This window comes from Ranitomeya variabilis, chromosome 2, assembly GCF_051348905.1.
Source record: "Ranitomeya variabilis isolate aRanVar5 chromosome 2, aRanVar5.hap1, whole genome shotgun sequence".
NCBI classification, from domain to species: Eukaryota; Metazoa; Chordata; class Amphibia; order Anura; family Dendrobatidae; genus Ranitomeya; species Ranitomeya variabilis.
Window position 1 is genome coordinate 180,417,636 of NC_135233.1, and position 21,826 is coordinate 180,439,461.

The window sequence follows — 21,826 nt, forward strand, 5'->3', positions numbered from 1 at the left end:
CCCAGGAAGGGGCCATGGATACTTGCCCCCCAGGCTAAAATAATCAATTCTCAGCCGCTCCAGAAAAGGCACATCTACAAGATGTGCCAATTCTGGCACTTAACCTCGCTCTTCCCACTTGCCCTCTAGGCGGTGGGAAGGGGAGGATTGGTTGATGTCACTTTTGTATTGTCAGGTGACCGTCGGTGACTTCGAGGTTACCTCTGGTCACTGAGGCTTCGTTCCCAGCCGGGATGAACTGTGGTGACCTCGGAGAGATCCCCGCTAGCACCGTGAATTAAGTCTTGGCACTGTCCAGGTTGAAAACTATTTCTCCCCCAGACATGGATTACGGTGTGGGACAGAAAGACTGATAGGTGAGGGATGTTTTTGTGTTATTACTGGAGAACGGGAGCTTCGGTGGAATAGGCGTTAGGTGAGTATAACTGTATTTGTTATTTTTAAATAAAAATGGAAAAAGTGTGTTTTATTTCTAATAAAATACTGTATTCTGGCTGTGTCTTTACCATACAACTATAGGTTTAGTAATGGATGGGTGTCTTATAGACGCCTCTCCATTAGGCTATGTGCACACGTTGCGGATTTTGCTGCGGATCCGCAGCGGATTGGCCGCTGCGTATTTGCAGCAGTTTTTCATGAGTTTACAGTACCATGTAAACGTATGGAAAACAAAATCTGCAGTGCACATGCTGCGGAAAAAAACGTGCGGAAAAGCTGCGTTGTTTATTCCGCAGCATGTCAATTCTTTGTGCGGATTCCGCAGCGTTTTACACCTGCTCCATAATAGGAATCTATTAAAACCGCAAGTGGAATATGCACAAAAATAGCGGAAAAAACGCAGTAATTCCGCAGTGCGGATTTACCAAATCAGTGCAGAAAAATCCGCACACACTTGACAATACAAAGGTGACATCAGCCCCACAAATATGAATCTCACTTGACACCGCTACAGGGCAAGTGGGATGTACCTTTTCTGGGTGGCTGCTGGCTGCTATTTTTAGGCTTGGTGGGGCCAAAATCCATGGCCCATTTCCAGCCTGAGAATACCAGCTCTCTGCTTTAGCAAGGCTGGTTGTCAAAAATGGAGGGGACCCCACGCCATTTTTTTTTATTTATTTTAAAAAATTTAAGAAACAGTGTGGGGACCCCTCTATTCTTGAAAACCAGCCTTGCTGAAGCTGACAGTTGAAGGTTGTTTTTGCGTTTTGCCCGGCTTGTTATCAAAAATAGGGGGGAAACCCACACAGGGTTTTTTTTTTTTTTCTCTTTTATTTCCAGCGCAGGAACGGCTGATGAATATTCCCATCATCCCCTCCTGCTCAAGGTTATTAGCGGCAGTAGGTTTCGGATGATGGGAGCAGTAGTCCTGTGAGCTGACACCAGTAACCAGAGGTAAACTATACCACCGATCACAGCTGAGCACTCACGCTGTCTATTGGGAACCGTGGCTCTCTGTCCGGCGGGGATGGTTTCACCGTCGATCAGAAGTGGTGTTTGCCGCACTGTCATGCTAGATTTCTGAAAACTTGTAGGCTCTGCTGGTACTGTAAAAAGCAGCTGAAAAATAGCATAAAAAACACCCAGTGTGTAGAGCTGTAAAAGCTGGTAGTGCAGATAATGATAATGGTACAGTCTTTCACAACAAGCTCTGAGCTGTCTTTTAAACATATCTGCTGTCAGATACAGTAACTGTCACTTACAAAATATCTTGTAACTAATGTTTGAGACTTCTCTTTGCATGGCTGAAGTGCTGGTCTCTGGTTTCTTGGTGTCGCTGTGATCTTCCTCAGTCACAGCCTTGAAAACTTTTGGGTGTAAGCATTGTAATTCTCTTTTTTAGATTGGAAGTACTCGCAGGATTATTTTTTATCACTGCCAGAGTGATGTGAAATGCTCAAATTCCTAAAATAGGAAGCTTCTTAGGCATCTTGGAATCATATACATTTGATCTAAAAATTTTGTCCTAAAAACAAAACAAAGGTATATTTTAATACCTGCAAAAATAGGGAATCTGGTATAATTTTGGATAGAAACAACACAAACTTTGCATAAATCAATAGTACAGATCACAAATTTAAAGTTTGTAATATATATTATTAGATAGCTTTACTCTGAATATTCAATCTCAGGCATTTCTTAGGATAAGTAAATGTTTCATGTCATAATGCTGCTTCACAGTCTGAGGAGGGAGGGCGTGCACGTTTGTGCTGAATCATACCTCAGAAAGAAAATGAAACTGCTAGCAGAGCTAAGAACAGGAAGAGCATCAGATCAACTAACCTCTGCAAACATGAGAGCAAACTAAAACTTACAGAGCCTTTTTGCTCTGATCTGTAGAGTAGTGATGGGTCATTCGTGAATGATCCAGTACAAAGAGCCGGCTCCCTGCTGTGAACGATGAGAGCCAGCACCCCAGTGAGAGCCGCTGAATTCTCTCAATGGCTCTTACTGGGCATAACATTTTGGTGTTCTGCAGATGTAGCGTTACACACCTGACCCAGACTCCACTCATTCATCAATTTAATGGGCTAACAGCAAGTCGGCTGGGTTTTGGCCTTGGGTGGGCGGAGTTTTGGAAACATTCACATCAGAATATGTGAACACATTTAAAATGAACACATATTTAATAGGGATCCATTTAAGATCCAAAAGAGCCGGCTCTTGGTGAGCGGAGTCAAGAGAGCCGGATCACCAAAAAGAGCTGGACTGCCCATCGCTACGTAGAGGAGGAGCTTCCCTACTAAGCATGTACATAAACTGCAGCACAAATTCTTCTTAACTAAAAGCTGAGATCTATATCATAGAATCATAGAATGGTAGAGTTGGAAGGGACCTCCTTGGTCATCTGGTCCAACCCCCTGCTCAAAGCAGGATTCACTACGGTAAATCATCCCAGACAGATGTCTGTCCAGCCTCTGTTTGAAGGCTTCCATGGAAGGAGAACTCGCCACCTCTCGTGGCAGCCTGTTCCACTCATTGATCACCCTAACTGTCAAAAAGTTTTTTCTAATATCTAATGTGTCTCCTCCCATTCAGTTTCATCCCATTGCTTCTAGTCTTGTGCATATGAGAATAAAGATGATCCTTCTACAATGTGACAGCCCTTGAGATATTTGTAGACAGCTATTAAGTCTCCCCTCATTCTTCTTTTTTGCAAACTAAACATTCCCAAATCCTGTAACCATTCCTCATAGGACATGGTTTGCAGACCGGTCACCATTCTGGTCGATATCCTCTGAACTTGCTCCAGTTTGTTGTGTTTTTTTGGTGTGGTGCCCAAAACTGGACACAGTATTCCAAATGAGATCTGACCAAAGAGGAGTAGAGGTCAACAATGACTGTATGCTTCTGTTAATACATCCCAGAATTGCATTTGCCTTTTTTGCTGCTGCATTACACTGTTGACTCATGTTCAGTTTATGATCTATTAGTATACCCAAGACTTTTTCACATGTGCTGTTGCATAGCCCTATTACTCCCATTCTGTATATGCTTTTTTCATTTTTATTGCCCAGATGTAGTACTTTGCATTTTTCCTTGTTAAAAACCATTCTGTTAGTTGCTGCCCACTGCCCCAGTTTATATATCTTTCTGAATCCTCTCTCTCGCTTCTCTAGTATTAGCTATGCCTTCTAGCTTTGTCATCATCAAATTTAATCAGTGTACCCTCAATTCCTTCATCTAAATCATTGATAAAGATGTTGAACAATACAGGGCCCAAGACAGAGCCCATTCCATACTTAGTCATTTTATCAATAAGGATGGTGTGAGATACTTTGTCAAATGCTTTGCTTAAGTCAAGATATATTAGAGCTACAGCATTTCCCTTATCCACCCAGTTAGTGATTCTGTCATAGAAGGAAATTAAGTTAGTCTGACATGACTTATTAGTTTCAAACCCATGCTGATTCTGGCTAATCATTTCATTCTTAACCAGGTACTTACATACATGTTGTTAATTAATTTGTTCAAAGATCTTTCCTGGTTTGGAAGTCAGACTCGGCGGCCTATAGTTCCCTGGGTCCACCTTCTTCCCCTTTTTGAAGATAAAAACAACATTTGCTATTCTCCAATCTTCTGGGACTTCTCCTGTTCTCCAAGAATTTTCAAAGATTATGGAGAGTGGTTCAAAAATTTCTTCTGCTATCTCCTTCAGTACTCTGGGGTGTAATTCATCTGGACCTGGAGACTTGAATTCATTTATGTTAGCTAACTGTTTCCTAGCTTTCTGTTTATAGATATCCTGGATTCTTCTATTCCTTTAATAGGACAGTGAAAATCAGTTGATGTTAAATTTTCTTTCTGAGAGATAACAGATGCAAAATAGGAATTTAAAAGTTCGGCCTTCTCAACATCCTTTCTTAGCATTTCATCATTTTCATCCTGTAAAAATCCTAATAGCATCTTTGACTATTTTTTACTTTTGTCATATCCCCAGAATCCTTTTTTATTGCTTTTGACGTCTCTTGCAAGCTTTAATTCATTGTCAGCTTTAATTAATCTGATTCGTGCCCTGCAGGTTCTGCAGACAGCATTATATTCTTCTTTAGCTATGCCTCCCTCTTTCCATTTGATAAACATTTCTCTCTCCCTTTTTAGCATGTGTTTAAGTTCTGTCTTCATCCATCCTGGTTTCCTTAAATGCTTTTTGTCCCTCTTTTTGGAATTGTTAATGATTTGTGCTTTGAGAATCTCATTTTTCAAGATTTCCCATCCTTCCTGGACATTACATACATACATACAGCCATACATACAGCGACGAAACCGGAAGAGCCATGCATACAACTATGGGACGAGATGGGGGGGGGGGGGGGTGAGTCACGCATACCAGGAGAGGATGGGGGAAGCCACACAAACCAGGACGGGTGAGCCATGCGTACCAGGAGAGGACAGGGGGAATGCCATGTATAGCAGGATAGCGACGGGGGAAGCCACGCATAGCCGGACAGCGACGGGGGAGCCACGCATAGCAGGACAGGGATGCGGGGACAATGTATACCCGGCTTATACTCGAGTCAATAGGTTTTACCCAGTTTTCCCTGGCAAAATTGGGTGCCTTGGCTTATACTCGAGTATATACGGTAAATGACACACAATAGTCGCTTCTATATACTATATCTACTTATTACCCTTATATACAAAACCTGGGAATATTGTAGCTCTCTAGCCTGGCAAATTTAACCATGGTCCCCATATATTTTCAAATTTTATTGTTTTTCTTTTTTTATAAACCCCGTTTTCCATCCAAATGTTATAATTTGTCCTGTTCATTAGTGCATTGACCGACGGAGGTTGGATATCTAATCAATGTGATGCAATAAGTTTGCGAACCTGGTACAATATTCGCAATAACCCAAAGGCCAGCGGAAATTCAAAGTCCGTCGACTCTCCCAGATGGCCCAAGCACACACACCTTTGGGTTTGCCTGAAGTTGCACCACCAAACACCCTTTGTATTAGAGCTAACTTTTGTTTCCAATATGAGCCCAGTTTACTGCACTCCCAGAACAGGTGCATTAAATGCGCATCCTCTGCTCCACATCTAGGACAGTCTGCATCTGAGCGGACCCCTATCCTAACCCTGTTCTGACATCAGACGTACTATCCTGTCGAGGTGACCTGGGCCTGTATGACCATCGACGGGATAGTACGTCATATGCGAATAGCCACGCTCACGTGGGGAGCGCAACCGGATGTCAGTTGATTATCACAGCTGATAACCGGCACTATGTGCCAGGAGCGGTCACGCAGGGAGAGGGCTCCCTGCGTGCTTTCCTGAGACCCTCGGAACAACACTGTGATCGCGTTGTTCCAAGGGTCTCTCCGCCTGTCTCCTCCCAGCAGGCCCCCGGATCCAAGATGGCCGCAGGGTCCTGCAAGGAGGTGGCTTGTCAGTGCCTGCTAAGAACAGGCGCCGGCAAGCCTCCTGCACTGCCTGTCAGATCGCTGATCTGACACAGTGGTCTGCAAAGTGTCAGTTCAGCGATCTGGCACTATATAGTGGTGTCAATGTAAAAAAGTTAAAAAAAAAAAATATATATATATATAACTGTACAAAAATATTTTAAAAAAAAAATCCTAAATAAAGAAAAAAATAAATAGTAGTCCAATAAATACCTTTCTTTATATAAATAAAATAAAACAATAGTACACATATTTAGTATCTCGGTATTTCGGTAACTACGCCGAACAAAAAGTGGAATAACACACGATCAAAAAAACGGATTTAAATAAACATGGTACGGCTGAAAACATCATCTTATCCCACAAAAAAACAAGCCACCATACAGCGTCATCTGCGAAAAAAGTTATAGCCCTCAGAATAAAGCCATGCAAAAATAATTATTTTTTATATAAAAAAGTTTTCATTGTATAAAAGCGTCAAAACATAAAAAATGATATAAATGAGGTAGTGCTGTAATCGTACTGACCCGAAGAATAAAACTGCTTTATCAATTTTTACCAAACGTGGAATGTTATAAACGCCCCCCCCCCCCAAAAAAAAAAAAATAATAAACTCACGAATTGCTGGTTTTTGTTCATTCTGCCTAACAAAAATTGGAATAAAAAGTGATCAAAAAATGTTGTGCCCGAAAATGGTACCAATAAAAACGTCAACTCGTCCCGCAAAAAACAAGACCTCTCATGACTCTGACCAAAATATGGAAAAATTATAGCACCAAAACAATTGTTTGCAATAAAAAGCGTCTTTTAGTGTGTGACAGCTGCCAAACATAAAAACCCGCTATAAGTAGTAAATCAAACCCCCCCTTTATCCACTGCCTTTGTTAGGGGAAAAAAAAGTATTTATTTCCATTTTCCCGTTAGGGCTAAAGTTGGGGTTGCGGCTAAAGTTGGGGCTGCGGCTAAAGTTGGGGCTGCATCTGCAGCTAAAGTTTGGGGTTAGGGTTTGGATTACGTTTACATTTGGGTTAGGGGTGTGGTTAGGGTTATTTTTGGGATTAGGGTTAGGGGTGTGTTAGGGTTAGGGGTGTGTTTGGGGTTGGGATTAGGGTTAGGGGTGTGTTGGAGTTAGGAGTGTGTTTGGGTTGGGGTTAGGGGTGTGTTGGGGTTAGGGTGTGTTAGGGTTGGAGTTAGAATTGGGGGGTTTCCACAGTTTAGGCGCATCATGGGCTCTGCAAACGCAGCATGACATCTGATCAAAATTCCATCCAATTCTGCGTTGAAAAAGTAAAACTGTGCTCCTTCCCTTACGAGCTCTGCCATGCGCCCAAACAGTGGTTTACCCCCACATATGGGTATCAGCGAACTCAGGACAAATTGAACAACAACTTTTATGGTCTAATTTCTCCGAATACCCTTGGGAAAATACAAAATTGGCGGCTAAAAGATCATTTTTACCCTTCGCCATGACCGCACCCAGTCACATCCAGTGGGTGCTGTCATGGACTCATTAAAAGAGCATTACCGGTAAGTAATCCGGCTATTTGTGGAAATAAAATGATTTTTTAATTTTCACGGCTCTACATTATAAACTTTAGTGAAACAATTGTGGGTTCAAAGTGCACACCACACATCTAGATAAGTTCCTTAGGTGGTCTAGTTTCCAAAATGGGGTCACTTGTGGGGGGTTTCCACTGTTTAGGCAACATCAGGGGCTCTCCAAACGCGACATGGCATCTGATCTCAGTTCCAGCCAATTCTGCGTTGAAAAATTCAAACGTTGCTCCTTTCCTTGCAAGCTCTGCGATATGCCCGAACAGTGGTTTACCCCCATATATGGGTATCAACGTTCTCAGAACAAATTGCACAACAACTTTGGGGTCCAATTTCTTCTGTTACCCTTGGTAAAATAAAACAAATTGGATCTGAAGTAACTTTTTTGTGAAAAAAATTAACATTTTTTTAAACATTCCAAAAATTCCTGTGAAGCGCTGTATGTAACCCCTTTTCTCATGTACAGCACCATAGAATTAATGGTGCTTTATAAATAAATAATAATAAACTTCTTGAATGTGGTTTTGAGCTCCTTGAGCGGAGCAGTTTTTAGAATGTCACACTTGGGTATTTTCTATCATATAGACCCCTGAAAGTGACTTCAAATGTGATGTGGTCCCAAAAAAAAAAAAAATGGTGTTGTAAGAATGAGAAATCGCTGGTCAACTTTTAACCCTTATAACTCCCTAACAAAAAAAAATTTGGTTCCAAAATTGTGCTGATGTAAAGTAGACATGTGGGAAATGTTACTTACTAAGTATTTTGCGTAACATATCTCTAATTTAAGGGCATGAAAATTCAAAGTTGGAAAATTGCGAAATTTTCGCCGAACTTCCTTTTTTTTTTCCCACAAATAAACGCAAGTAATATCAAAGAAATTTTACCACTGTCATGAAGTACAATATGTCACGAGAAAATAGTGTCAGAATCACCGGGATCCGTTGAGGCGTTCCCGAGTTAAAACCTCATAAAGGGACAGTGGTCAGAATTGTAAAAAATTGGCCGGTCATTACCGTGCAAACCACCCTTGGGGTAAAGGGGTTAAAAAGGAAGCTCGGCGTTCTATACACCCTGTGTATGAGATATTTCTGCGAGAGTCTCTCAGATTCACACGGGGACAGTCTGGGAAACTGCTCCAATACCTCTTTCCATTGTTCTTCTGTGATCTGCCCCACATATGATTTCCATTTTAACCTTGCTGTCCAAGTATGGCCATCAGTACGAGACTGCAACATCTACTTATATATTCTAGAGATTAGACCAGTCGTGTACAGAACAGACATTTATAGGACACTAGATGGTGGCCCGATTCTAACGCATCGGGTATTCTAGAATATGTATGTAGTTTATTTATGAAGATTTCAGAATAACACAATGAATACACAGGATTCAGCCGTCCGGGCGTGACCAAATGCCGCGCCAATTCACGGCCGGATTGCCATCTGTCGCTGATTTGTCGCCCCGTCCGGCCACGAACAATCAGTGATGCCAGGGCCAGCTCCAGGTTTTTGAGGACCCCGGGCGAAAGTCTCACAGCCCACGTAGCATATAACACAGACCACGTATTGCCCAGCCACGTAGTATATAGCACAGCCCGCGCAGTATATAGCACAGCCCGCGCAGGATATAGCACAGCCCACGCAGTATATAGCATGGAGGGCACCATATTCCTGTTTAAAAAAAAAAAAAAAAAAAAAAAATTAAAATAAGTTGTATACTCCCCTTCCGGCGGCCCCCGGATCCAGCCCAGGGCTTTAGCGATGCTCCTTGCGACGCTCCGTTCCCAGTAATGCCTTGCGGCAATAACCCGTGATGATGTAGCGGTCTCGCGACGTCATCATCTCGCGAGACCGCTATGTGATCTCGAGTCATTGCCGCAAGGCATTCTTGGGACCGGAGCGTTGTGAGGAGCGGGAAAGGCTGCCGCGGACGCCGGAAGGTGAGAATATAATGGGGGGTTTTTTTGTTTTTTTTTATTATTATTTTTAACATTAGATGTTTTTACGATTGATGCTGCATAGGCAGCATCAATAGTAAAAGGTGAAGCGGTGTTTAAATCCTGCCCCAATATCGCCGGGCGCGGCCAATCAGCGACCCGGGGTTTCCGCGACAGACAGACGGAAGTACCCCTTAGACAATTATATATAGAGAGAGAGATTTCATAACTTTCCCAAGTTCTCATGAAAAAATATTCGGCACATACTGCATCTAAATACTTTACCCAATTTATTAAATATTTTAGGAGTTGGTCCATTTCATACCGGACCAGACAACCCTTTTAATGTTCTGAATTAAACTTTTTTTTTAATCTATTTCAGAAGATATAAATACCGAAGATATATATTTTGTGAACGAAAAAGAATCAGAAGTACTACAGAACTTAACGCTTGTTCAAGAACCTGTTCCACTAGTTGACAGGTAACAGTGAATTATAATATCTTCCCCACTATTCCAAGCTAAGTCCCCCCAGGGGAAGTGTTAGCTCAACCTGCGGTACACCGACCACATGTGGAGGAGTGATGTGCTACATTAATACCAATTCTGTTTGTGGAACTTAGTTATGATCATATTGTAGAGTGGTTTTCCCCTACTTTCTCTATTATACTAGAGTTTTGGCTGTAACTACCAGCTAATTTGAAATCCGATTACTAGCTATAGTTCCTGTTTTAGCAATAATTTTTTCTTCCCAGGGTTATAATGAATAGAGTTGAGCGAATTTTTTGAAATTCGGTTCCGATTATGATCAGCGGCGAATATTGTTTTTGCAATATTTGCCAAACACAGCCGAACGTCAATGGGAGTAGAAATGAACGAATATGTTCAGAATCGATTACCACACACAAATTCAGCACGATTAAGGTAGCAGTATGGCACGAATATGGCAAATTCAGATTCGGCAACTGATTCCAAACATATTTGCTCAACTCTGGGGCAGCACAGTGGCTCAGTGGTTAACATTGCAGCGCTGGAGTCCTGGGTTCTAATCCCACCTTGGACAACATCTGCAAGGAGTTTGTATGTTTTATTCGGACTCCCATGACAGCACCACGAGAGAGGGGATCCGCCCCTTTAGGAACAGGAAACCCACAGATACAAAAGGGCGGCACCTCTCCCATGCATCAGTTGGTTTCCTGTTCCTAACGGGATGGGATCCTGCAGATTTCACAAAAGGATCCCAGGCCGGCCGGCCGACTCAGGTAGCGAGGGGGTCTCCTACCTCGGCCGGTGCGGGGTTCCTGGTAGATGTCGCAATGGTCCTGGCAGGGCTGCATGTGGCGACATTCCAGCAGGGAGCAGCCACCGGTGGTGTCCTGTCTCCGGGCCAGCGCCGGGTGAGTATGTCCCCTGGGTCTCCTCCTTCTGTGGTGGCTGGGGTCTCAGGTATGCGGCGGTGCTCGGGGGCGCCATCCGGGGGTGATGCGGCTCTGTCCGGCGTCCTCGCCGCTCTGTGCGCCGATACTGAAGCGCTGGGAGCCCGGGTGATGCCGGGGGAGGAGTCGGCGGTCACTTCCGGGTTTCCGGGGTCCTGCGCATGCGCAGTGAATCCAAGATGGCGGCGCCCACCGGTAATAGCATCGCCGGCGTTCTGAGCCCCAGGCTTACCGCCTGCACCAGGGGGAGGCCGGAAGAAATAATCAGGGGAGCGCTAGGCACAGCTGCTGACCGGAGGAGGGGTTATAAAAGGAACTCCGGATCGTGATCCCTTGCTTCTGGCCTCATATGGTGAAGATGGAGGACGAGCACGTGCAGTTGCTGCAAGAGGTGTCCCAGAAGCCCAAAGGGAAGGATCGCGACAGGAGGAGTAGTGAGTCTGGCCACAAAAGCACCTCCAGACAGGGGTCTGGAGCATCAGCCAGTGGAAATCCCCCTCGTATTCCGGTACTTTTTCTTTGGGCAGCGCTGGTAAGTGATCTTCGTGAAAGTTCACCCAGTGACACGATTCCCCTCATATGTTCCATTATAGGGAAAGAAATGTGCCGGGAAGGCGAAACACAGGGAATGTGGCATCTGCGGGGTTCCCCTACCTGATTCGTGCCCTAAAAAATTATGTGGGCCCTGTATCCAGCAGACGGTGAGGTCTCAGGAAAGGGGTGAGGGGGAGAGCATTATATCTACAGGGATTAGATTGCTTTACTTACCCCCCTCAGGTAGCGGAGGAATCCCTTACTATGACCACCAGCTTGAAGGAAATGATCAGAATGGAGGTCAGACAATCCTTAAAGGATCTTTCTCAAGGAGGAAGCTCTAAGTCCAAAGCTCCGTTACTCTCCGATTCTTCAGTGGAAGAGGATAAGGAGGAAGTTTTTTCCGGTTCAGCTGCGTCATCCTCTTCCTCGGATGAGGACACCGCCCGCTTCTGTCTACCCCTTGAACGAGTGGATAAGCTGGTTAAGGCGGTCAGAGGAACGATGGGCATAACGGAACCGAGACCCCAACTTTCCAAGGAGGAAATTATGTTCAGTGGGTTGGAGCAGAAAAAACGGAGAGTCTTCCCGCTCAATAAAAAAATCCAGGATCTCATCAATAAAGAATGGAAAAAACCCGAAAGGAAGGGTTCCTTACCTCCAGCGCAGAAGCGCAGATATCCATTCGATGATCCTGCAGTCACCAACTGGGAAAAAGCCCCTAAGTTGGACGCGGCAATAGCCAAAGTGGCAAAACGGGCCTCTCTCCCTTTTGAGGACATGGGGACCCTTAAGGACCCCCTTGATAGAAAAGCGGACACCTTTCTAAAAAGTACCTGGGAGATGGCGGCCGGTTCTTTAAGGCCTGCGGTGGCTTCAACCTGTACAGCCAGATCAATGATGGTCTGGTTGGAACAGTTGGAGACTCAGTTAAAAGAAGGTGCATCAAGGGACTCTATTTTGACTGCCTTACCACTGATCCAAGAAGCGGCTGCTTTCTTATCAGATGCATCTATTGACTCTGTCAAAATGGCTGCTAGAGCAGCAGGTCTCTCGAATGCGGCCAGGAGGGCTCTTTGGCTGAAATGTTGGCCAGGCGATATACAATCAAGGTCAAAACTCTGCATCATTCCTTGTAAAGGGGAGTACCTATTCGGGCCCACCTTAGACGAACTCCTAGAGAAGGCGGGAGATGACAAAAAGAAGTTCCCCAATCTGCTGGGGTCCTACCGTCGTCCCTTTAATAAAAGAAGGTTCGGTCGCGGAGGGAAGCGTACCTTTTCACCTTCAAGGGATCGGTCTAGGTGGGATGACAGACGTAGACGAGGTACGGGATATATGTTCCGTCGTTCCTCAAAAGAAAGGAAGAAGGAGGACAAATGACTAGGAGCCCCGGTGGGGGGTAGACTTTTACATTTTGGTTCAGAATGGTCAGAGATCACGAATAGTATCTGGGTGCAAGATACTATTTCTCGGGGTCTTACTCTTGAGTTCTGCCATACCCCACGGGATAAGTTTATGTTGACTCCATTGCGTTCTAATCCCCTAGAGCAATCTGCTCTGGAAGAGGAGGTGTGGTCTCTCTGTTCAAAAAATGTCCTTACACAGGTTCCAGAGGCTGATAGAGGGAAAGGGTTCTATTCTCCCTTGTTTCTTATTCAGAAGCCCGACAACACGTATAGAACCATCATAAATCTCAGACATCTTAACAGTTATTTGGTTAAGCATACCTTTAAAATGGAGTCCATCAGCTCGACAATAAAGATACTGTTCAAAAACTGCTTTATGGTGGTAGTCGATTTAAAGGATGCCTATTACCACGTACCTATTCATGTGGATTTCCAGCAGTTTTTGAGGGTAGCAGTGTTAATGGGAGGAGTTGTTTATCATTTTCAGTACAGAGCTCTTCCTTTCGGTATAACATCAGCCCCTAGAGTATTCACAAAAATAGTGGCGGAGGTGATGGCTCACTTGCGAGAATCTAATGTCCTTATTGTCCCATACCTTGATGATTTCCTCATAGTAGGTAACTCTGTAGAACACTGTTTGTCCCAACTGGAGCTAACTAGAGTTAAGTTGGAACGCCTGGGCTGGATAATTAATTTTGAAAAATCTCGGTTACAGCCTCAAAAAATTCAGAAGTTTCTGGGCCTATTACTAGATTCAACTACACAACAGTGTTATCTTCCAGAAAATAAATTAACTCAGATTCAGCATCAGGTTCTAAAAGCAGTTAATACACCCTCTATGACCCTGCGGCAAGCTATGTCCCTGTTGGGGTCCCTCACATCGTGCATTCCAGCAGTAAGGTGGGCACACTTTCACACTAGATCCCTCCAAAAAGAGATTTTGGTTAAGGATAAGATCTTGAGGGGTGTATTAGAAGAAAAAATAACGCTTGAACCAGCGACTCTCAAATCCCTAAATTGGTGGCTGAATAGGGATAATTTGTCAGCAGGCGTTCCCTGGATGATAGATGTGTCCCGGGTTGTGACTACGGATGCCAGCTCCTCAGGTTGGGGGGCTCACATGAATGACATTGTAGTGCAAGGCCAATGGGAACCATACTCAACATCCTCTTCCAATCAGAGAGAATTATTAGCAATCGAGTTGTCGGTTAAAAACCTCATCATGTATCTACAGGGCCACCACGTCAGGATCCTCTCAGACAACCGGGTGGCAGTCTCCTATATAAATCATCAAGGAGGGACACGCTCCGAGGCTCTGATGCAGATCACAGATCGTCTCCTCCGGGTGGCAGAAGAGAATTTACAATCTTTGACTGCTCTGCACATCACAGGAAAAGACAACATACAAGCGGACTTTCTCAGCCGCAATGTCCTAAAGCAAGGAGAATGGTCTCTAAATGGAGACATCTTCAGACAGATTGTCCGTTTGTGGGGTCAACCGGTGGTGGACCTATTCGCCACAAGGGAGAACAAAAAAGTAAAAAACTTTTGTTCCTTAAATCCCAGGGAAAATCCACTGGCAGTGGACGCATTCCTCATAAAATGGGATTTTTCTCTGGCCTACGCCTTCCCGCCACTGAACCTACTACCTCTAGTGGTGAGGAAGGTCAGAGAAGATCGGGCGAGACTCATTCTGATTGCTCCCTTTTGGCCCAGGAGAACCTGGTTTTCATGGCTCAGGACGATGTCAGTGGGCGATCCCTGGGTACTCCCAGACATCCCAAATTTACTTTCCCAGGGGCCGATACTCCATCCACAAGTAAAGGGACTTCATTTGACGGCTTGGAGTTTGAGCGGTCATTGTTAGAAAATAAAGGCTTCTCTCCTAAATTAGTCGATACCCTTTTAAGAAGTAGAAAGCCGATAACAACAAGAATCTACTCCAGAACCTGGAGAAAGTTCTTAACTTCCTCAAAATTTAAAATTAATGATGGTGTACCAATACGTCAAATATTGGAATTTTTGCAAAGAGGGTTAGAGTTAAAACTCTCCACAAGCACATTAAGGGTACAAGTTTCAGCGCTTGGAGCCCTGTTCTCATGTAACATTGCGGGTAACTACTGGGTGTCGAGGTTCATTAAGGCGGTCGGTAGAATTAGACCACTGTATAGAAACAAAATGGTACCATGGGATTTAAATCTGGTCCTTTCTTCTTTGACAAAGCCCCCTTTTGAGCCGTTGAATGAAGCCTCAGTCAGGATGTTGTCTCTTAAAACAGCTTTCCTAATAGCTATAACATCAGCTCGCAGAATAGGAGACATCCAGGCGCTCTCTAGAAATCCCCCGTATACAGAATTTCTTCAGGATAGAGTTATCCTTAGACCGGACCCAGCCTACCTACCAAAAGTAGTATCCCAGTTTCACAGATCGCAGGAGATAGTTTTACCTTCGTTTATCCCTAATCCTGCTAACCCTAAAGAAAGTGAGCTCCATACCTTAGATGTCAGGAGATGCCTTCTTCAATATATCTCGGTCACTAATGATTGGAAGAAGGATAATGCACTATTCCTGTCCTACCAAGGTCCAAGGAAAGGGGCTAGAGCATCTAAATACATATTAGCGAAATGGATTAGGGAGGCTATCTCTCTTGCTTACACGACAGGTGGGGGTCCAGCTCCGCAGAATCTGAGGGCACATTCCACCCGAGCCATGGCGTCATCCTGGGCAGAGAGGTCTGGAGTGTCGGTCGACCAGATATGTAAGGCGGCCACATGGTCATCCCCTTCTACCTTCTTTAAGCACTATAGGTTAGACTTGGGGTTCTCCTCAGATCTCTCCTTCGGGTTAAGGGTGCTACAGGCTGTGGTCCCTCCCTAAAAATGGCTTACATCTCTGTAAATCTCTCGTGGTGCTGTCATGGGAGTCCGAATAAAGCATTAAGCTACTTACGGGTAGCGGCATTTTTCGGAGGCCCATGACAGCACCCTTAGTTCCCTCCCTTTTCACGTGGGGTTGCACATCCTGGGTTTATAATCAACCAAATAATTTAAAGAAGGAATGTTATCTTCTCACGTGTATTACTTTATTAAAAGTCATTGTGTTTAATTGTATGCAATTTTGTGTTTGCTTGTCATTAACTGCGGTTAGTCCTCTCAGGCTCTGTAATCCAACTGATGCATGGGAGAGGTGCCGCCCTTTTGTATCTGTGGGTTTCCTGTTCCTAAAGGGGCGGATCCCCTCTCTCGTGGTGCTGTCATGGGCCTCCGAAAAATGCCGCTACCCGTAAGTAGCTTAATGCTTTCCCCGTGTTTGCGTGGGTTTCCTCCGGATTCTCCGGTTTCCTCCCACATTCCAAAGACATACTGATAGGGAACTTAGATTGTGATCCCCATCGGGGACAGTGATGGTAATGTGTGCAAACTAAAAGAGCTGCGGAATATGTTAGCGCTATATAAAAATAAAGATTATTGTTTGTTAACTAATGAACCCAGAGGACAGTTTATTAGAACATTCCAATTTGGAAGGGTATGTGCACACGTTAGTTTTGTCATGTTTTTTTTTCTCTGCTCAGTTGTCACACAACCTGAAGGATTTCCTAGTGCCGGCAAAGTGAATGAGATTCCTGAAGTCTCATGCACACGTGGCTTAATTTTTCATTGCAGATTTATATCTGCAGCATATCAATTCTTCCACTGTTTTTGCTGCAGATTTCACTCTTACTAATGATTGGGAACATTTTGCAACAAAAACTCATGTAAAAAAACAACAAACACAGCTAAACGCGTATTTTAGGCAGTATTTTTCCTGCCAACATAGGATTTCTAGCAGAATTTTCTGCTGCAAATCTTAAACCTGTGCACATACCCAAATTTCTGTTTGAAATGCATGAACAAATTGAGCTAAGGAATATGCAACAGAGATATGATTACTTACTAAAATGGACAGATCAGAAAAGCAAAGTGCTCTGTAGATCTTTACTGCCAGGTGTTTCAGACCATTTTCACACATTTGGCGTTGCTTTTTAAACTGAATTATAAAATGGTATAGTAACTAGATATGTTATAAATTACACATATGTCAGCTTAAAATTTAGTTTGAAAGTCTTGGTCGTTACGTGTCCAAAGGTGAGAATTACACACTCCCTACTTAATGTTCAGGATGTGCATTACACGAATGCTGCTCCACAACTATTGCTAATCACGGAGTTCAGCAGCTCACTGACACGGAGACACTGAGCTCGTTGATTTGGTTGTAGTGCTTTCAGTATGAAGTCACCACCGCAGTCGATCTACAGACTAGAGCTGCAGCAGAGACCACACATTGGACTCAAAGAGAAGTAGAGCTGTTTTGTTGAAAGGGGACAACCCCTTTTGAACAGCTCAAACTGTTAAGCCATTGCTAGTCACCAATTTGGAAGATACCTAGCAGGTCCATACAATAGCCAGAATTACTCAAAAAGCAGGTAGTGGGACTGTACTGGGCATGTGTTTCCACTGCACGCATTAATAAAGGAAGCACAAGACCCTCAGGTGGCATCATAGCAATTATGACACCACAATATCTAGACAAAAAAGTATTGTACATCAGTTTAAAAGGAACCTGTCACCAGTTTTGTCCTGTCAACTAAAACTGTAACCTTAATCCGTGCCTGCGTTGCATTCCATAAATTGTTACATAACCCCCTGACTCCTGCTGTATACCACCTAAAAACGTCTTAAAGTTCTCCTGCACTGTATGTTAATCCTGTCAGACCGGTCCAAGAGGTCTCCATTCTGTGCTTTCTCTACCCCTCCTCCCGGCTGCTGCTCCACGTCCTCCTGCTTTGATTGCCGTGGACATGTTGGACGAAATCCCACGCCTGCGCAGATAAATTGCACCTGCATACTGTGCTCTGTCCTACTGCGGGCAGAGCTGAAAACATCAGTGCACATGCGCCAGCACACGACTTTCTGGCTCTTGTACCGGAGCTGTTTCGCCGCCATTGCTGTGGGCAAGCGCACTGATGTTTTCGACTATGCCCACATTATGGCAGAGCATAGTGTACAGGCGCAAGCTGGCGATTTCTCTGCACAGGCATGTGATTTTGCCCAGCTATGTGGAGGACTAAGGAGGCCTCATCTATGTCAGTGGCAGGATGGCGAGCAGTAGTTAGGAGGAGGGTTAGAGCGCTCAGAAAGGATGCCTCTCCGACCGATGGGATTAACATACAGCGTGGGAAACCTTTTAAAGATTTATGAGGTAGATAAAGGGTGTCAGTGAGGTTATATAGCTGTTTATGGAATGCAGCACAGGCGTTGGAATAACTTGATAGTTTTAGTTGACACATGGCAAAACTGGTGACTGGTTCCCTTTTAAAAGAATAGAAATATGTAATATTTATAGAATACACGGCAAGCATACTTCTGGTTACTGGACCATTCATTTGAATGGTATTTTTCCAGAGCTATCAAACATTGTCAGGTTTTAGTTGTATTTGGCAGACAAGCATAGCAATTACATCTTGGTCATTATATTTATATTTCACAGCTTGTGGACTTTGTTTTGTTAGAGCTTATTATTCTTGGGATACTCTCTTATACGTCATCTGTTATACAGTGTTTTAGATCCAGTGGAAAACAACACTCAGCCCACTGAAATACAGCCGCAGTCCGATTCCTCCAGCGGTGGCTCGTCTTGTAAGTACTGAGGGTCATTGTGAAACAGTGGGAATGGTGCAACTGCAATTTACAGTATTTATGTTCCAGAACACATCACTGTATAGTGTGATGGCCACCCCAACATTTTTTTTATCTGCTCTCCTGCATAACATTACATTTCTTTACACTGGCTAGGAAGATTTGGAAATTGACTTTTTTTATTTTTAAGCAAAAGTTGTTCAGTTTAATTCTGCTTTCTCACCAGTTTTGGCCAGCGCTGCCAACATGTGCGGTACTGGGACAGAAGTGTGGCTACGTCCGCTCATTTAATTTTACACATGGTGTACCTTATGCCACAAATCTTACTTGGGTCACTTTTGAAACGCGCACCTCTTAATAAATCAGAAACCTCTGACTCCACTATGCCCCCTCATCAAGACAGTTGTGAAGAACTCTGGGCTGGATGAATCTGTTTGAATTTGAAAGTGTAGTTTGAAAGTACGGTTGGGTAGTGGACTTTTGTCTTCTTCATCCCTTGGCCGGCTTCTTGATACTAGACAGGTTTTCAGAGAGACATATCTGGCTGCAATTGTGCAGTCAGTTCTATCAATGTTGCCTGCGGTTTAGGCAGCATAAATCCAATGACAGGTTCCTTATTAAGTCTACAGTGTCTTCACCTCCCATTAAATACTTAACATTTTTTTTCTCTTTTTTTTTTTTTTTTTTTTTTTTGGGGGGGGGGGGTAGGGTTTTCCCACATATTACAAGAACCTACTACTCAAAAGTAGTATTGAAACTTGGATGTTCTTATTATTCAAGAAACATTTAGAGCATTATTACCACAAACAAAAGTTAATTTTAATCAATAGATCCTGGGCAGGGGAGAACTCAAAGACAGGACAGCAGGGGGTCACAGCTGATTCTTCTTGTGAGGCAAAACATTTCCCTGCCTGTCTTTAAACAATGTTTTATTTCAAAGAAAGAATCAGCTGTGACCCCCTGCGGTAATGTTTGTATACTCATTTGCTTCCCCTCCTGCCCAGGAGCTGTGGTATGATCAGACCATGTTCCTGCACGGTCAGACACAGCCATTACACAGTACACAGCAGGGGCACTTTTATAAGATTATCTCAGCACAGGAACATTGTTTAAACACATCCAATTATGGAAGTTATTATTCCAAGATCTGTTAATTAAAATGTACTTTGTTCATTGGAAAACCCCTTTAAGGCCTCTTTTTCATCAGATATGCAACAAAAGTACATTTGAATGGGGCTTTAAAAAACATAAGTCAAGATTTTGTGGAGGAATGTTGTTGATTTGTGGACATTCTTTCAGTAACAAAATGCACAGCATGTCCATTGTGTTGCCAATACTTTTCAGACATATGCTGGGTCGGAAAAGAAACGCAACATATGCACAAAAGTTGCGGATTGCATTCTATTAATAAGATGCTTAATGGATGCATTTTTTTCGCAAAAAAGTGAAAAATCCGGAACGTGCGCACACAGCTTTTACGTGTTTTTTTTTTTTGTTTTTTTGTTTTTAAATTTTTTTTGTTTTTTTTTTAAGATTGTATCATATTTTATAATGAAAAATTGCTTATCAATTTTGTCCGTTATCTGTGGCTTATATATACATACATTTATGCGGTGTTGATCTGGCATCAAAATACTTTTCAACTACAGCCAGCACCCAACAGTATCCTATGAAAATCCAAACTTTAAAACCTTGCCTATATTTTTCTAAAGATATCTGCATTCAATCTTCAACTGTTACAAAAAGGCATCAAAAGTCAGTACAAAAATAAGCTTTTTCAACATTCTAGAATCTAAAGCGTTTGGCCTATTTTATCTACATTTATTTATGCAGAGTACTCTCTATTCAGGGTTTATGTTCTACAAGATAAACAGTCTGTATTTGCCCCTTTTTTCTTTTTTTTTTAATTCTTTTCTTTTCTACAGCTGTGATGAGTATTCAAGACAGTGAAGAAATTGAAAGTACCCATTCTGAAATTCTTGATCAAGAAAGGAAAGAAGAACATGAAGCTGAGCTTCAAATTATGGAGGAGAATGTTCTAATTGTTGAGGAAATTCCTGCTGTCGTACACCCATTTGTGGAGATTCAGGTAATTCTAAGTTTCTAAAGGTACCGTCACACTAAACGATATCGCTAGCGATCCGTGACGTTGCAGTGTCCTGGCTAGCGATATCGTTGTGTTTGACAGGCAGCAGCGATCAGGATCCTGCTGTGATATTGCTGGTCGTTGATTAAAGTTCAGAACTTTATTTGGTCGTCAGATCGCCGTGTATCGTTGTGTTTGACAGCAAAAGCAACGATACCAGCGATGTTTTACAATGGTAACCAGGGTAAATATCGGGTTACTAAGTGCAGGGCCGCGCTTAGTAACCCGATGTTTACCCTGGTTACCAGTGTAAAATGTAAAAAAACAAACACTACATACTCACCTTCGCGTCCCCCGCCGTCTGCTTCCTGCACTGATTGAGCGCCGGCCGTAAAGTGAAAGCACAGCGGTGACGTCACCGCTCTGCTGTTAGGGCCGGCACTCAGTCAGTGCAGGGAAGCGGACGCCGGGGGACGCGAAGGTGAGTATGTACTGTTTGTTTTTTTACATTTTACACTGGTAACCAGGGTAAACATCGGGTTACTAAGCGCGGCCCTGCGCTTAGCAACCTGATGTTTACCCTGGTTACCCAGGGACCTCGGCATCGTTGGTCGCTGGAGAGCGGTCTGTGTGACAGCTCTCCAGCGACCAAACAGCGACGCAGCAGCGATCGGCATCGTTGTCTGTATCGCTGCAGCGTCGCTTAGTGTGACGGTACCTTAAGTCTTGTTTCTAAGCTTACTGTAGGTGTGTGAGCAAAGCATAGGCTCCGATTCATCATGGTCTGTCGATAAGATATTGACCTAGTTACAGATTGGTGAGGTAAAATACTGACCAAGTACTCAACGTGTGAACGTGGACTTACAGCCAGATATGTCATTCTCTGAAACGCAAAGGTGTTTGAGAGAAAAATCAGTTTGAAGAGCCAGTGTGGGACCATAGGAGAGACCTGACTGGTATGGTGCCATGCCCCAACCGGCTTCTCCTGGCGCTGCTCTTGTTGATTTCTTTCCCAATCAACTAAACCGCTAGGAGAAGCAGCCGGCTCTTCAGAGTATTTATTTTTTTTCTCTGAAATGACAGAACTTAGGTTACTTTCACACTAGTCTGTCGGTACGGGGCTATCGCAAACCATCGGCCCGACGGACGTTGTGCTAAATTTAGCACAACATGGGCAGTGGATGCAGTCTTACGACGCGTCCGCTGCCCAGTGATGAGCGGGGAGGAGGGGGCGGAGTTCTGGCCGCGCATGCGCGGTCGGAAAAAGCGGAACAGACGGACAAAAATAAACGTT

General features: G+C 43.8%; 1 protein-coding gene across 8 annotated transcripts in view; it reads left to right on the forward strand.

Moving 5' to 3' along the window:
* The window catches only part of AHCTF1 (AT-hook containing transcription factor 1), a 215,027-nt gene that overhangs the window by 141,940 nt on the left and 51,261 nt on the right, over window positions 1–21,826 (forward strand). For 7 of the 8 annotated variants that reach the window (XR_013221111.1, XM_077283248.1, XM_077283250.1 and 4 more), the window contains 3 exons: window positions 9,776–9,875; window positions 18,367–18,446; window positions 20,372–20,535. Coding sequence is in view for 7 of the 8 variants with exons in the window: in XM_077283248.1 (XP_077139363.1) it covers window positions 9,776–9,875; window positions 18,367–18,446; window positions 20,372–20,535 (344 nt within the window). In the remaining variant the exon portion in view is untranslated. The remainder of the gene's footprint in view (window positions 1–9,775; window positions 9,876–18,366; window positions 18,447–20,371; window positions 20,536–21,826) is intronic. The other variant, XM_077283249.1, reaches the window with a different exon arrangement.